This window comes from Triturus cristatus, chromosome 7, assembly GCF_964204655.1.
Source record: "Triturus cristatus chromosome 7, aTriCri1.1, whole genome shotgun sequence".
NCBI lineage: Eukaryota > Metazoa > Chordata > Amphibia > Caudata > Salamandridae > Triturus > Triturus cristatus.
In genome coordinates, this window is record NC_140590.1 from 875,526,888 (window position 1) to 875,544,221 (window position 17,334).

Below are 17,334 nucleotides of genomic sequence, written 5' to 3' on the forward strand. Positions count from 1 at the left end.
AGTCACAAAGTTAAAGGAAAAGGAGTCTTTCGGATGGACCAGAACCTAACAACTTGAAACCTAGACACTAGAGATGTTTCTCTACCCAGGAGCACCGGAGTGCCAGCATTACCTCACCCACAGGAAGCAGGTGCATAGGGGTCAAAGTGCGTCGGGTTTCGTCGTGCAGGTCTATGGAGCCTGAGGATGAAGATGCTGCAGGCGGCCAGGCAGGAAGAGTTCATGTGGATCCAAGGGTGGATCTGAAGAGTAGACGACCTGTAAGCAGAGGGGACAGTGTTCAAAGTCACTGTCCAGTGACCGGCGTGGAACCAGGAAGGAACCAGGCGATGTCGGCTGCCAACAGGTGAAGAAGGGAAGCTTGTCTCCGCAGCCACGTGGAAGTGAAGAGGTCGACAACGTCCAGGAGTCACTCACGAGCTGTCTCACGAAGGCTCTAGCTGATGGTGGTGTCGGCTTCTTGATCAGACCAAACAGGCCTTGGCTAATGCAAGCCACGCAGGAATCGAAGAAAGCTTGGTGCTCTGACCAGCAAGGTCAGAGGGGCTGCTCCATTTCACAGGAGCAAGGGCCAGTCTGGAGCAACCAGACTATCAGTGTTACTTGTAGTTTTCGTCGCCAAGATGGCCCCTAGCCAACGGGCCAGTAACCGGGAAGAGGCGTCGAGTGGCAAAAAGCAAAAGGGCCCCACGCAAATCTCGTGGATGCTGGAGGGCTGGTCTTTGGTGCAAATGCTGCTCGGTGTTGGGGCTTCTCAGGGCCCAAAGCACAGCATTGAGGATGCCTCAGGTGCTGCGCAGTCAGCTTGTTGTGGACGTTTCAAGATGGCCGGTCCCACGTCTCTCGGTGCCTCCACGGGTCTCTTCTTTGCAGGGACTGTGGATCTGGCTCAGAGATGTCTGGGAGTCTGGGTCTTGTTGGGCTCTGGGCTCGGTCTCCGGCGGGAGGCGGCGGCAAAGCAGTCGTTGAGTTGCTGGATGGTGCCTGTATTCACAGGGTGGTCACGCCTTGGCCACAAGGGAGATTCTCTTCAGTCTTCTGTGCAGCAGAACGTCGAAGTCCAGTAGTTCGTCTTATTAAAGTCGAGTTTCAGGATGATCTGAAGTCTTGGGACACAGCTCCTACTCTTATTCCAAATCTAGGGGCCGGATTACCTGCTAGGTCCCTCCTCTGGGTGGGACCAGGAAGGGGTGGTTACACCCCCTTTCCTTTGTCCAGTTTCGCGCCAGCTCCGGTTTGAACTGGCATATGCACAGGGACACCTTGTGTGCCCCAGGCATGTCTCAATCTATTCAGCCCTTCCGAACCCACTACACAAAACCCTGTCTGGGGTGGTGCAAGCACCTCCCCTGACAGGAAACCCTTTGTCCACACCTCCCAAGCTGGAATGACTCCCAGCAGCAGGAGGGCAGACTTGTGTCTGTGGTGGCATCATCCATTTTGTGATTCTGAGGCTCTGTCTAACTTTACCCGGGTTTCAGGTTGGGTACATGTCGTGTCCCTCTAGAAGGGTGGAATGCTACCCCCGTTGCCAGAACTGGCGAGGGGGTAGTATTCCAAATCGTATGACACCTTACTCGACATGTTTTGATAACGCCAAACCAAAGTTAGCATTTGACCGCGAGGTACATAATGCACTTAAGAGTATATGGTATGGCAATATCATGAAACAGCTAAAGGACGTTGTTCCGAAAGCTGCAGACAGGCTCAGCTCATGCCAGAGCACCATCTCACATGAAACCAAGCACTCTGCCTCCAGGATTGTTAAGGCCTGCCATAGGAGTGGCTGATAGGTTACCATGTGTCCATATATGTTAGATATATATATATATATATATATATATATATATATATATATATATATATATATATATATATATATATATATATATACTATATCTAAGTAAGAGGTGATTACACCAACTTACCCCAGCTGAGTAATCAGCCAGTTGTGTCAAATAGTGAGGCCAGGCCAGGGGTGGCATAATACATGCTGCAGCCCCTAGTAGGCCTTGGATACACCTATGCCCTGGGTACCTAGGGTACACTGTACAGGGTCCAATAAGGTGAACCAGTTCCAATTGGTAATGTACCTAGGGTACATGGAGTCCATTTTAAAGAGAGAGCAGACAGCCTGAGACCCTGAATGGCAGGATCTCAGGCCAACTAAGTCGAAAAACCAGCTAGACACTAGGCAAAAAGTTGGGGGTAACCATAGTCAGATATCCACCTTCCTACAGTGCTATGTTAGTGATACAGTACTCTGAGATGCTCGGTGGTGGTGCATAGGAAACGCTGGATACCGACTACATACAGTGTGACACCATTGTTAATGATTCCCATTATAGAAATTCATATCATTTATGGGAACTTATTGATATGATTGGCAGCATCCCATAACCTGGAAATACTTTCCAGATATAGACAACTTTCTGATTTTTGGGAGAATTAACTCAGTTAGACCCGAAGGAGGGCCTGAGAATGGTGCAAGGGTGTTCTTACAGGAAAAGCAGCACATTGTGCAATGATAGTGATTCCAAATGTTTCAAAGAATAACTGTGTCCCAATTAATCTGTCACCTTTGGTGGCATTCTTTTTACCATGTTCCCACATCAATACATATGTGGGTACCTTTCATGTATTCACACTGGGAGCGATCTTTAGTGTGCCTCTTTATTGTGTAAGTAAGCAGCATCCTGCTGGTTTCCTGCACCTTTTACGAGAACTGTTCATCCCTCACCCGGCTGGATACATTGAAGCCCATGATACAACTGAGACATGAAATGACTGAATACATTGATTTTTCAGTTCCAAGCGGGTGCTTACTAATGACCAGAGCCTTGTACTATTTTAGTGTCTTGTAACAGTTCCTGCCTGAAAAAAAGATAATGAAAGCACACACTTTAACACGTTGAAACTAGGTCACCGGTGAAGCTGTGAAGAAAAGCTTTTATTTAGTTATATAATAATATTCAGCATGGTAAGTGTTAGGAATGGGGGTCTCTAGTTGGCAATGGTTTGCACCTTTGTCCAAGTAGGGACCCTTCTTCCTAGTCAGGGTAAGTGGGATACATTTCTAAAAAAAAAAACGTGTTCACCCCCCTTGGTAGATTGACATGAGCAGACAGGCTTATCTCAGATGCAGTGTGTAATGCATTTGTGCACACATACAGTAATACAGTGAAAACACTACAATTGAAAACCACTCCAGTTTAGAAAAATACGTGATCTTTACCTAAACCAAACAGGACCAAACAACAAAAACCCACAATACAGTAATCAAAATATGACTTTCAAAAGGTAGAAACAGTTCTGTCCATAGCAAACTATAGATGAGTCGGTTCCTTACTCCAGGGGAGGTGTTGCCTCGGTTCCTTACTGCCATACAGCAGAGATGATGCGTCAGTTTCATACGGAAGGGAAGGTGATGCACCGGTTTCTTACTATGTGGGGAGGTGATGCGTTGGTTTTTCACTGCGACCCCAGTGTTGCTGTAGACTCGGCACTCCTGTGCGAGGCGTGAGGATAAGTCGGTTCTCGATACGGCGGCAGCAACGGCGCTGCATTGGTTTCTCCAGCCGCGGTCCCACAATGCGTTGGTTCTTGCAGCCACACAGCAGGCCCTATGTCAGAATTGGTGCGGTGATCTCGGACATCGTAGATCATGCGCGCAGTGATTTTTCCAACCGCGGGCAAGCGCTGCTTCGGTTTCTTTGTCGATGCTTTGGAAACAGGTGCAGATGTATTGTGTCTCTCGTCGTTGCGCTACTTTTCCAGCTCCCAACAGCAGGAACAACCTCCAGAGGCCCAGAACAGCAACCAGCACCTCTTGGCAGGTCAGAACTCCCATCAAGGAAGTTCAGTGGAGGTGGGGGTGAAATCTTTGTGTTCCTGAGACTTCACAACAGGAGGCAAGCTCTACTTCGAGCCCTTGGAGATCTTCCTTAAGCAGGGGACACAATACACAGAAAAGTCCTTGTCCTTTCCTTGGCAGAAACAGCCACTGCAGGCCAACCCAAGAAAGCACACAGCAAAGGGGCAGTACTTCTCGTTCAGTTTCTCCAGCTCTTCTCCTTGGCAAATGTTCCTCTTGAATCCCAGAAGTGATCTAAAAGTCTGGGGTCTGGGCCCCACTTTTTATAGCACAAATTCCTTTGTTCTCCGGTGGCAGAGAAGCTCTTTGCCCGGCCACAACCAGTTCTGTCCTCTCTGGTGCAGTTCAGGTGTGAAAAAAATCTCCTCCCTCTACACTGACTGCCGCCCAGGTCTATTCAGCCCAGCCCTGACTCACCCTGGAAAGGCAGGACACACCACACCCCCAAAAGTGGCTGTTGAGAACAGAATGCACACCCCCAGCCCCTGTCACTCCAAAGCCAGACAATCAATACATAAACCAGCAGAGGCACACAGGATGGCTAAGCAAGAAAATACCTACTTTCTAAAAGTGGTATTTTCAAACACAGAATGTGAGAATCATCCTCACTAAAAGATGCATCTTTATATTCTGAGTTCAGGCATACCAAATGTTAGCTTCCCATCTTGTCCCAATGGAACGTTATATTTATAAGATGTTATAAATCAACTCCCATTCCATCCTATGGGACAGATAGCCTTTCAATAGTGAAAACCAACATTGGCAGTATTTCACTATAAGGATATGCAGCACACATCAGGACATGTCTTACCTTTCACATACACTGTACCCTGTCCACAGGGGTTCCTTGGGCCTACCTGAGAGGTGAATCACTTGTAAGAAAAGGGAAGGTTAGGGCTGGCAAGTGGGTGCACTTGCCAGGTCAACATGGCAGTACCGGACTGCAGACAGACACTGCAGTGGCAGGCCTGAGACCCTTTTGCAAGGCTACTTGTGTGGGTGGCACAATCAGTGCTTTAAGCCCACTAGCAGCATTTGGTTTACAGGCCCTTGGCATACACAGTGCACTGTAGAAGGGGCTTAACAGTAAACCAAATAATCCAATTATGGACACATTAATCAATGACAACAATTTACAGAGGGAGCACTTGCACTTTGGCTCTGAACAGCAGTGGCAAAGTGCCCAAACCACCTAGACCAGCAAAACCGAACTCCATCACATGGTAAAAACATAGAAGGCAAAGGCAAAAATACAGGGGAAACACACTACAAGGATGCAAGGTCTAACAGTATGGAAATCCCACAGTTGAAATACCACAATGTTAGCATTGAGCATCACTGTATGTAAAAAGGCACCGAAGTGTCTGCCACTTTAAGCTTATCAAATGTAAAAACTTAATTGATATGCAAAATGTAACCAAATGCAGTAGAAACTAAGGACCTTACTTAGAGTTTGACAGACAGGATATTCCATTACAAAAACGGAGGATGTTCCTTTTTGCTTGTAATATGACACTAGACTATAAATAAATAAATGGATTGAAGTGAAGTGAATAGGAGTGGAGTGGAGTAGGCCAGAGTGGAGAGGAATGGGGTGGGGTGGATGAGAGTGGCATTGCATGTAGCGGACTATCATATATTGTCATATAGTAGAGTGGTGTGGAGTTGTGTAGAGTAGAGTAGAGTGGTGTAGAGTCGAGTGGTGCAGGGCAGAGTGGCATAGAGTGGAGTGCCATAGAGTGGACGTGTGTAGAGTTGAGTGGAGTGGCATAGAGTGGAGTGGCTTGGAATAAGTTGGAGTGACGTAGAGTGAAGTGGCACTGAGTGGCATAAAATAGAATGGAATAGAGTGACATAGCGTAGAGTTGCGCAGAGTAGAGTGGCATAGAATAGAATGGCAAAGAGTGGAATGGAGTACCGTAGAGCAGAGTGGCATAGAGTGGAGTAGCATAAAGTGGAGTGCTGTAGAGTGAAATGAAGTGTTGAAGAGTGCCATTGTGTGGGGTGGATTAACGTACAGTAGAGTGGTGTGGAATGGCATAGAGTAGAGTAAAGTGATGTTGAGTTGAGTGGCATAGAGTGGGGTGAAGTGATGTGGAGTATACGTATGTTAAATGTTGGAAAGTGAATCGCATGTCTAGCAGTAATACTGACATGCTTGAGAAGAGAATAGTGCAAAGACAAAGAAGAACATGTACTTGGTCCATGCTCCAGGTAAGATCTAACACAAGAAAAGAAGGAAAGCCTACTGAAGTTAAGCAATCAAAAGATTTCAAATGAGAGTGACAATGAAAACAGCTAATGGTATACTGTGGGAGTGTTGGAAGCCCACGGAATTGTAAACAATATATCTTGTAGCACAGTGAATGCGTTGTGCAGGCAACACCTGAAAATGGTGGTGAGGATCCAATATATATGCCCATACTCATATTTTCTTTTCTACAGTGTGATTTTTGTTTCAATATTGATAATAATCATAATCATAGTTAGGATATCCCCCTCGCAATCATGCCTTTGCCCCCATGCTGCACAGAGTGAATAGTGCTGATGAAATACAGACCTAGTAATGGTCTGCATTCAGAAGCACGCAAGAGGACAAAGTAGTGCTACAACTCGGGGTACAATGTGTGTTAGGTTTCCACATCAGAGTGAAAAGTGGACTGAGTCTGGACCCAAGACGATGGGATCTACAGAGACCTCATTAACATTAAATGACCAATGAGATGTAACAGCCAACCTCATGGCACAGAGAGACACTAGAGGGAAGTTGGTAAGGGTGCTCTGTGGATCTGCACAGCACCCGCTGAGTGACATGGGACAGTCAACCTCAGAGTCAGACCATGAAGAACAGAGGGGAATGTGAGTGGGCCCAAGGGCCACTACAGCACTGACTCCAGAGCGTACTACTGCCCATTAGAAGGTGGAAAGAGCATGAGGTTCAGTGGGAGAAGGTTAGTTAGGAGACCCTGTAAATCACTGACCGATGACCTGCTGCAGACAGCCCCGAGGGCAGAATAGAGAGAGAGGATGTGCCCTAATGGGTAGAGTTGTCTACATCCTGTGATTCTAAGCAAATCACTTAATGTCCCCGTGCCAAAACATTAATGTGTCCTTCTGTACCTGGTGCTCATGTAAAGTGGTCTTATACCTTTGGGTCGAGTTTGTACTATATAAAACTCTAAAAAAACAAACACTGACTGACAGTTACAGAGAACTCCTACTGGGCGTAAGTAAGCAGGTGATCCTAAACGGCCATGGGCGAGAATAACAGGCAACACAGGAGACAACAGGAAGTGCATGAGAAAATGCAGAGAAACATCCTGTGACAAAAGTGTATCAATCAATCTAGGAAAACAACTAATAACATTAGGGATCAGAGACATGTTAACTTGAGACAGAGCTGATGATAGCAGGAAAGGCAGCAGAATACCACTAAAAGCAATGGCAAAGTGAGTTAAATGACAACCAGAAAAAGGTGTAATGGTCAGCAAAAAGTCTCACACAATGAGGAACACATGTAGGGTAAAATGCAGAATAGCTCTAGCACCCGTTTGCTTGAAGACTCACAAAGCCAGCAGTCTACTAACTATGACCTCAGCCAATGTCTCATCGGCTGCCCTCTCCCGTCTTCCCTCTACCACCCCTTCAGCCCTGCCACTTAGATATTGTACAATTTAATAACACGTAAACCTCTTGCTAAATATTAGATCCTTAATATTTACAATTAATAAAAATAGTTCAATATATCCATATTCCAGAACATATACACTGTCATTGGCACAGTTTGGAAACTGCATGAGTTGTGACTCACTTAAGATAATAGAAAATCACCTTGAAAGTTCGGAAACATTTAGTTTATCCAAATTCTACATTCCTGCTTATTTTGAAAGAACTGTTGTCATGTTGCCCTTTTCCGTATACAATTACCAGCATATTGCAGGCTTGAAAACTGATATTATATATCCTCTGGAGCCCACTTTAAGAGGTGTAAAGGATGCTTTTTTGAGGGCAGACTTGATAATTGAATATATTTTTACTTTACGCGGAACTCCGCGAACTCCACCCAGACTTGCATGAAACACACTGTTATCGCTCTGCATTAGGCACATATATCTGCCAGAATGCAGGCAGTTTGGGTACTGAAGATTCTTATATCAAAGCAACAGCAGAATACTGTCATTCATAGATCACTTTAGGAAAGTGGATCTATTGCTAATTATACACATTTAGGGCCCGGTTCACAAAGGGACTTGTATGTTGTAAAGTTACGAGTCTCCGCACTCGGGGCGAAATCTCTGCACTCGGGGCGAAAACTCTGCACAGCGCTCTGCAGAGAGGGTAGAGGAGCGGATATTCCACCCCAAGTGCATAGATTCCGCACTCATAACTTTACTATATGTAAGTCAATTTGTGAATGGGGCTCATATTGTATTTTTCAGTTCCTTATGTTGCTCTTATAGTTCAGTGAACTTTCACCTGAATATTGTTCTTCTTCTCCTGACTGTGTATTGTGTGCTTCTACTGAGAATGTTGGCTATAGTTCCTATAGTTAAAACAAACTATCACTGTTCATATTTTTCAAAATTAGATGCATACACCCGGGCAGAGGTCATTTACGAGTGGACAAGAGAACCTGCACAGTCAGTGGTGGTGGCAGAAGATGGCTCGCGCTTGAACCAATACGACCTTCTCGGACAGACAGTTGCATCAGGAATCGTTCAGTCCAGTACAGGTCTGTAAAAAAGTAGATTTTTTTTTTCTTGTGGCACCTGGTCAGATAATATGTGGAAGATTAGATACATTTCTGAATTGTGAGTAAACCCTAGACAGTAGGAGCTAAGATGTATCCCAAAAGGTCTTTGATGTCAAGATGAATCAAGGAAGTAAAGCCTCAGGGAAAGAACATAGATGGAAAACCAGATGTTTGGATGACATGGAAATTGTGATGAATAAAACAATTAAACCTGGAAATCATAGAACACCACATGGTAATATTGGCCTTCTATCTGAGGTTGTCGCTGCACTAAATTTTAATTTTATTCTGTTTTGTTATATGCAATTTATGAATTTCTAAAATGTTATATAAAAGGAGGAAAACTGTGACTGAGGGAACACACACACACACACATGCACACACAGATATCTTGAAATTCTCGGATTTTATTCCTTTAATAGACGTTATCACCCTAATCACCCCATTGCATACCCCAACCGTCTTCCTATTCTCTTTAAGGAGCCTTTTCCCTAACTCTTTTCTTTACCTCATATTAAAACCTTGGCTATCTTTCTTTCTTTATCTACCTTCTCCTGTTTCTATCTCTCAGAATTTTTCCTTTGGGACTATCTCACCTTTCTCTACTTACCTTACACTCTCCCCATTTCACCTACCTCTAATTCATCCGCAAATGTACCTCTTTTATTCTTCTACTTTACCTCTTGGTTATTCTCCTCTCTCCTCCCTCATTCTGTTTCTCTTGCTCTGTAGGCTCAGACCCAACATTCTAAGAAACATTTGGACACATAGGGAAAGGAGAAGAGGGAAAAGTCAGTAGAAGAGGAATAGTGAGAGCATGGCCAGATGTCACCCGATCAAACGCTGAAAATTCTCAGAGCAGTCCTTCGAATTTTAATTTTACAGCAAATACGCCATTGGTGAAGAGAGATGTATTTCTGACCATGAACATATGCCAACCAAAGCCACAATATCAAGTCCAGTGTGCTTAGTTCTTATTTTAATATCATGCGTTAGAATACTAAATATTAAAAAATTTACCTTTGCAATGTACTTCCTTCAATGGATGGAGCTGGTTGGTTAGAGAGCAAATTCCACATAAAATATTATTGCTTCAGTTTAACAAAAATCTAGACCAGGCGCCAAATTAAATAACTTAAGAATTTTTTATTTTTATTTTTTGCTTTCTTTTGGTACTTTGGGGCTTGCGGACTCTAAGCTGCTTGAGCATTCTGTTGTTTTTGCATGCTTCTGAAAGTTTAACGTGCAATTTAATATTGCTTGAATTAACACGGGCTTGGATTTGTTGAAAATGTAACTTATTCCAAACATAGGTCCCAAAAAGGTCCACCAGTGGCCCAAAACAGTCCTTAATATTTCACTAACGAGCGACACATTTTCTAATTCTCAGGTCACGTCATTTAATCAAACTAGCAAAAGCATGTTAACTTTTTTTTGCAACAAGCTTTAGGTTGCAGATCACCAACCTCATTGGAGTTTGTTCTTCACTCAAATGTGAAAAAAATAACCCTGTTGTAGTAGAGTTTCCAATACGCGTCCACCTGCCAGAATCCAGCCTACTCATAGCAGGGCAGGCTCTCTGCACGCGAGCCAGTGCAGGAATACAACCTACGGTGCAATGTCATTGTGTTTGTTTCGATTTTCAAGCTAACTACGTGCCATCAACTTGGCAGCAATACGACTAAGCAAAGCATGTGCCCGATGAAAAATGCGGGCGTATTCAGCCTCAAACAAAAGTCACCTCATGGAGAAACAAGCAATCGCCATCTGCAGAGAGACATTGTTTGATAGGGAACCCGATTCAAGAACAGCACGAAGTACAAACTTGAGCTTGCAGACGAGAGATGCGAGGATTGAAATGATGCACAGCGTCTAGACACTTGCTGCCTATGCGCTAAGCATGTCAAACAGCACCGTCCCCTCATTCCGTAGTCTGGCAGAACACTCCCGCCTAACAGCCTCTGCTCAATAAACACCACTAAGGGACTCTCGAAAAATAACATTTGACAGCACTCGCAAGCCATTTTGACGTCTACGTTCATGTGGTAAAATGTGCAAAAACACTGACATGGGTCTACGCGAGTATGGTGCATAGGCCTGCTATGATTTATTTTCCCAACACAATGATATGCGGTCAATAAAAGCATTCTACATGAACTCAAGAAAGAATCTTAACGGACCGATGGTATACATTCCTGGTACTGAAAACTATAGTAGCAGCAGTAATAATAACACTTACAAAGCTTCAATAAGATTTGTAACTATCATTTACTCCCCACTGCTAACTGGGTTGAAACTTGGTACCCTAAAAACAGGTTTAATTTGTATCCAAATCAATAATTTCTTGGCTTAGAAAGGCTGACGGGTTCAGTTGTCTCTCCCTCATTTCTTACATTGCTCAGCAATGTCTCTGAAGCTGGTATAACTTGGCAGCTTACATTTGAAGCAAACAAGGAAGTGAAGACCATTGAACAGCACACTCCTCACTCATGTATTAGGACTGAAGCATCCAGGGATTCTGGTGTATTAAATGAAAACCTTCGAATCTCTGAGAATTTCACCAGATCTGATACAGCATGGTACAGAGGCCTGCTGAGTTGCATCACGCAACCTTAAACCAAAAGGGTTCACCCGGAACTGGTGTAGGGCCACGAGGAGCCCGCAGTCGCAGCAGGCAGCTTCTCACGAAGGCTTCACCAGACCCACTGACATATAGCCCTGCAGAACTGCTCAGGTTCCAACTGAAAGTTTCACCAGGTCCAATATAGAGTGACAAAGGATGACTCAGAGCCCTGCAGAGCTGCACTGTACTGTCTTCACATCAAAGTCAGACGGTAAAACCTCCAGCGGGACATATCTGGTCATGTGTCTCGCTAGTGCTCCATCACAGTCGGCCTGAACTTGTGAGTTTGTCCCTGTCCTCAACCAGATACCTGCAGTTGGTGCTTTGTACCTTTGGTGCTGTTTTTACCCAAAACTTTAAAAAACTCATTACTCTGATTCTGGTGATTAGAGTTTGTCATTTTGTTTTTTTAAATGTACTCTATTTTTCTAAATAGAGTTGCAATTTTTCCTGTGTTGCGTTTTCAATTTAAGACTGACTGCTTTTGTGCCAAGCTGCCAGGGTGTTAACCACAGGTTTTTTTAGTTACTTTTGTGGTATAACCTAACAAGGATAGTGAATATTATTTGAAGAGTGTTCTCACCCCCTTCAACCAATAACCTAATTTCTTATAGACTTGTAATGGACTTGGATGCTTATGTCAGATAGTATTATGTGAAGATGAAAGAGGCATTCATTAGACAGTTTTGCTAGACCCATGACCAATACCAACTCACGGTTAAGGAAATTGAAATGAGGAGGCATGGAATTTGTCTAAATTTGGCTTTATATGTAAACACACAGCATGCTGGTGACAGATCTCACCATACTGGGAGCATATTGGACTGCATTTGCATACTTAGAAAAAGCAACTTTCATTTCCTTGTAAAGAACCCTCCTGGTCATTTTGGGGTTGACATGCTCCATTATTTAAAGTTGTCACCATCTTGGAGAGGGGACTTTATGTTCCTTTATTCATTTTCAAACTTTCTTTTTCCTAATTATTTTAACTTAACTTTTGGTTCCAGTCGAATCCACTAGAAGGGAAGGGAATTTTGAAGCAGCTGGCCTCTATTTTGTGAATTAGTTTTTCCTCTCTTTGTTCTTTGCTAAGATGTGATTTTGTCACCAATTAGCCAAGCCACTCCTCTTATGAAAGCCTATATTTTCAAAGCCACAGTTCGTCTGTGCCGATGGCATGCCTAGGCAAGCTTTTCTGTGTCCAGATTGCACTGAGCACCAGGAGCACTGCTATGATAGACACACTTCAATATTCTCTGCTTCCCAACAGCGAACACTCCAAGGGAACATTATTCATGCAACACTCATGACCTAGATTTAGAACAAATATCCCTGGCTCATTGTAAAATATATGGGCTTAAATGTATGCCTACCAACATATTAGGCTGGTCTGGCTATTTACAGTAACATAGACCCCCAGAGTGATAACATTATTAGATCAAATTATCTATTTGGTTACATAATAATAGTGAGATCTTTACCTAACAACAAAACAGAAATTCTGGAATTAGAATCCCATTAACCCAATATATTGTCTCTCACATACACATGGCTGCATGAGGCACCTGGCTCAGATATGGAGGTAGCTATTCCCTTAAATTATTGACTAATTAGATATGATTGTGCATAGAAATGAAGAGGAATCATTACACTGATTTTTAAGCACAACATTATCAGATCAGTTTTGGAAGACCCCCTTCCCTAATTCAGAAGGATTGCTTTTCTCTCTTAAGGTAGATGCCACCCTGTGTCCTACTTAGGTGTAATTATATATCACCAATAAGCTATGTGCCTTTTGAACTCCCATATTCATCCAAAGAGCCAACATCATGATCTAGGGAAATCTAAATTTCAATTTAGACAACTTGGAAGATCAGGAATCTCTAAACCTATTAGTTTAACTCAAAGATTAGGTTTCAACCCTCTTCCGACTCCACCTCTGATAATCTGATAATGCACATGAGCTGTGAAGTAATCGCCCCAGTCCTTTCTCATCTCTGTAATTTGATAGTATCCACTGCATTGTTTCCTGAAATGAGAATGTTAACCATGGGAAGGCCAATATTTGCAAAACCTACGGCATGGCCCTCATTTTTTTCCAACTACAGGACAATCTTTCTGCTTCCACGCCCAACTAAGATAATTGAAAAATCTGTCAATACACAATTATCTAACTATCTTGAAGAGAAGCTATTACTAGACTAAAATTAATGAGGTTTTACACTTGGCCATAGTACAAAATCAGCAGTCATTGATATAACAGATTATTTGAGAATGGTCCTAGACAAGGGGGGCTTGACCACTCTCTTCTTTTCAGACTCAACAGTCACCTTAGATATTGCCTGTCACCCTACTCTATTTACTAGGCTGGCCAGTCATAGAATAATAAAGGAATTACATAAATCAATTGCCTCCTTTTAATAGACCCTATACTAATCCTAAACCTTCTTCCATTTCAATCCCCTCCTTTTTCTAGCTGCTGCTTAGTTCTCCAAGGATCTTCTCTAAGCACTACACTGTTAAACATAGACATGTCTTCTTTGGCAGCCATAGTCAGATTCGGTTTCAAAATTTCATTGTATGCTAATGACACTCAAATTATAGTATCCATATCTGAAAATTAGGACACAATAAGAATTGTTTTTTGTTTCAATTTTGATAATAATCATAATCATAGTTAGGATATCTCCCTCGCAATCATGCCTTTGCCCCCAAGCTGCACAGAGTGAATAGTGCTGATGAAATACAGACATAGTAATGGTCTGCATTCAGAAGCACGCAAGAGGACAAAGTAGTGCTACAACTCGGGGTACAATGTGTGTTAGGTTTCCACATCAGAGTGAAAAGTGGACTGAGTCTGGACCCAAGACTATGGGATCTACAGAGACCTCATTAACATTAAATGACCAATGAATATATGTCAAGAAATAATAAATGGATGAAACAGAACCATCTAAAACTGAATAGACAAATCATTTTCTTTGGAAACCCTTCCCCAACTAAATGCCCCCAACCCAGCTGAGTCAGCATTAAATCTAGGCATAACCTTTGACACCAAGCTCACTTCCTCTACACAGATCAACAGGAGTATGGCCTTCTGATTCATTAACTTGAGATCTTTAAGAAAATCCTTCCTTGCCTTCTGGAAGACTCAGGGAAGACTGTGATCCAAGCATTACTTGTCTCTTGTTTAGATAGCAGCATTGTCCTCTACTTAGGAACCCAGTAACATCTCATACAACATTTTGAAATGATTCAGAATACAGCAGCCACACCTTTACTTCAGCTTACCAAACATACCTCCATCAGTACTATCTTAAAGGATTACACTGACTACCTGTATGGATGTGCCTGACACCCAAAAGCATTCATGATTTAGGCCCACTTTACATAAGCTGAAAACACTTTCATTGTGTACACAGATGTGCCCTGGTATCTGCCAATCTTCTTCTTCTGATAATTTCCCACATTAAACGCTCCAGACAAGGAGGAAGTGCTTCCTCTTTTCCAACCAATAGGCTGCAGAATACACTAACACATCAAATCACAAAAACATGGCTTTTCAAACGTCCTTAATCCATTCTTAGTTCTTCTGTTAGCTGGATACTTAACGTTGGGAAGCCCTTGGAATAGTTGTTTTCTCTTTAGAAATAAGACTGGATACATTCATTAAAATTTGGCAGCAGTGGCTGCAGGGTTTTACCGAGAATTTGAAAGGTTTGTTCAATGAGAAGAACATGTCACCTCTTGATGAACAGTTCATTGTTTTAGTAGTTGGTCTCTTTTTGGGGCATTGCCGTCAAAGACCCAATCATTGCATTGCAGACAAACTCAGTCCAGGCCGATGCCTGTGGTATGTCCCAAGGGGGTGAGCCAGAAGGAAGACATCAGTGGAGAGAAACATATGTTTGCTGACACTTCTATACAAACTGGATAGCATTCATTAATCCTGTAGAATGCCGTGTATTCAAGGCTGGAGAGAAATGTAGATGCTTGAGGATGGCACTGGACTCATTTATGTGCAAGACATGGCCCATTGAATGACAGCTGTTTAGACTGTGGAAAAAACCCACATGAGTTGCAGGTCTGCGTTCTGCCAAGAAAATGAACGCCTACACTGCAAACCTGGTCTTTCAGGTAGAACAGGAGACTGAAGACATGCTCACTGATGTGACCATGTGCTCCATTTTTGGTGTGGAGAGACAACGTCAATGTTCTCTATTATAACATTAATCAAACATCAATTTCTGCAAAATGTGTGCATTGACAGTAGGAAAGCAACTTCCTGACACAACTTTCAAGGTAGCATTAGCATGATGAGCAATGAGTACCTTTTCTATTACAAAACATTGGAAAATCAATATGGATACCATCAAACCACTTTCCACAAGAGTGCTGCCTTAGGCAAATCTGACACTGGTCAACACTTTGCAAGATGAGGGGCTACCTTAAGGGTGAAGGTGAGAGAAAGAGACAGCCTGACAGTAAATTGTCTGTTTGGGAATTATCTAATTGGGATGGTTTGATAGTAGTTTTGTTGCAACATGCTTCGGGTTTCCTCTTTAATCATTCCACACACAGTTTTTAATTATTAATCAGTAAGAAATAATGTGACTTCATTTCAGTGAATTTTAAGAAGTGCTTCAGAAACTTTGCAAATTTCTATTTTTCTTTTAGTGTTTTTGAATAAAACCCTATAAAAATAAATGTTCATCAGAGAAAGTCAACAAATTTACTTTATGCAGAGTTTAGTTTCAGCAAAATAGGCTAAGCATACTCTAACAAATTGGGTTACTGGTTCAGGGGGGTGAAACCATACTCAAGCAGCAACCACAATTCTTGTCAGTGTGAAGTCATATGCAAACCCTAAATTAACCTGTGTTAAACACACTGATAGAAGCACAGAGCTGTCAAGCTTAACTTAGAGGCAATGTGTAAAGTATTTGTGCAGGAATTCAAACAGTAATAAAGTGGACGACAACACAAGAAAAATCCCACATCGATTAAAAAAAATAGAGTAAAATTTGAATAAATAATTTAAGACCAGACAACAAAAAAACAATCTGTAGAACTGACAATATGAAACTTTAAAGATGTAAATGAAATTAGCAACAAAAAGCACAAAGCACCAACTGTAGTTATAAGGTCACGCCAAACTGACACAAAGTCTCAAGTTCAGGCTGTCCGCAATGGAGCATGGGCCGGCTACATGGACCCACTTAGGCCAGCGGAACAAGAGTACCTTAAATCCTGTTTGCAGAGCGATGTGGAGTCCTCTGTCAAGGATGCTTTGTGCAGCTGCGATTACTAGGAGCAGCTAAGCTCAAATGCGAGGTCCTTTGTCATTGTCGAGGATGCCTTTGACAAGGGGCTTGTGATGCCAAGGCCTGCGTTAAGATGTATTGCACACCAGCAGGTTCTGAAGAAGCTATGCGGCTTGTTATGTGGAGTCCTGCGTTGTCACCAAGGATAAAAGGCGTGCAATGCGAAGGCCTGCGTCGAGGACGCGTTGTGCAGTGACAGTATCTGGAAAGCTGAGGTTGACGATCCAAATATCTGCATCGGACACAAACCATACAGTGTTTGGTGAGGCAATGCATTGAGCAGCAGCTCTGATGCAGAGTTTTTGGTCAGTGATGCATCGCGCTGTAGCTCCAATGCATTAGGTCTGTGGGGACAGTTGCTGCTGGTGGAGCACCTTAAGGCCCACTTCCGAAGGTCCAGGACTGGAGTGGCATCACTTCGGAGGGTAGAGCTCACAGCTGGCAGTATCCAGGTTTGGGTAGAAGATGGAGGAAGTCTGTTCTGTTCCTAAGGCTTCTGATCAGGAGGTCAGCCAACTAGCCCTTGGAGTCATTCTGGTGGTCCTGGTTTCAAGATGCAAGTCCAGTCCTTTACACAAGCAAGAGGGCAGCAGGGTAACACAGCAGGGCAGCAGCCAGACAGTCCTTCTTACAGCAGAGCAGTACAGCAGTCTTTTTTCTGAGTCTGCCACAGGTCCAGATTGTGCCGAAGAGTTGGGGTCCGAGGTCCAATATTTGTACCTGTTACCCACATAGAAGTAGGAAAAGCTTCTAGAGGTTT

The 17,334-nt window shown here is 43.1% G+C and overlaps 1 protein-coding gene across 1 annotated transcript in view; it reads left to right on the forward strand.

Annotated features, from left to right (window-relative positions):
* LOC146810798 (gamma-aminobutyric acid receptor subunit alpha-1) overlaps positions 1-17,334 on the forward strand; it is a 419,681-nt gene that overhangs the window by 332,803 nt on the left and 69,544 nt on the right. Inside the window, exon 7 of the mRNA XM_085617828.1 lies at positions 8,463-8,606. Coding sequence (XP_085473954.1) covers positions 8,463-8,606 — 144 coding nt within the window. The remainder of the gene's footprint in view (positions 1-8,462; positions 8,607-17,334) is intronic.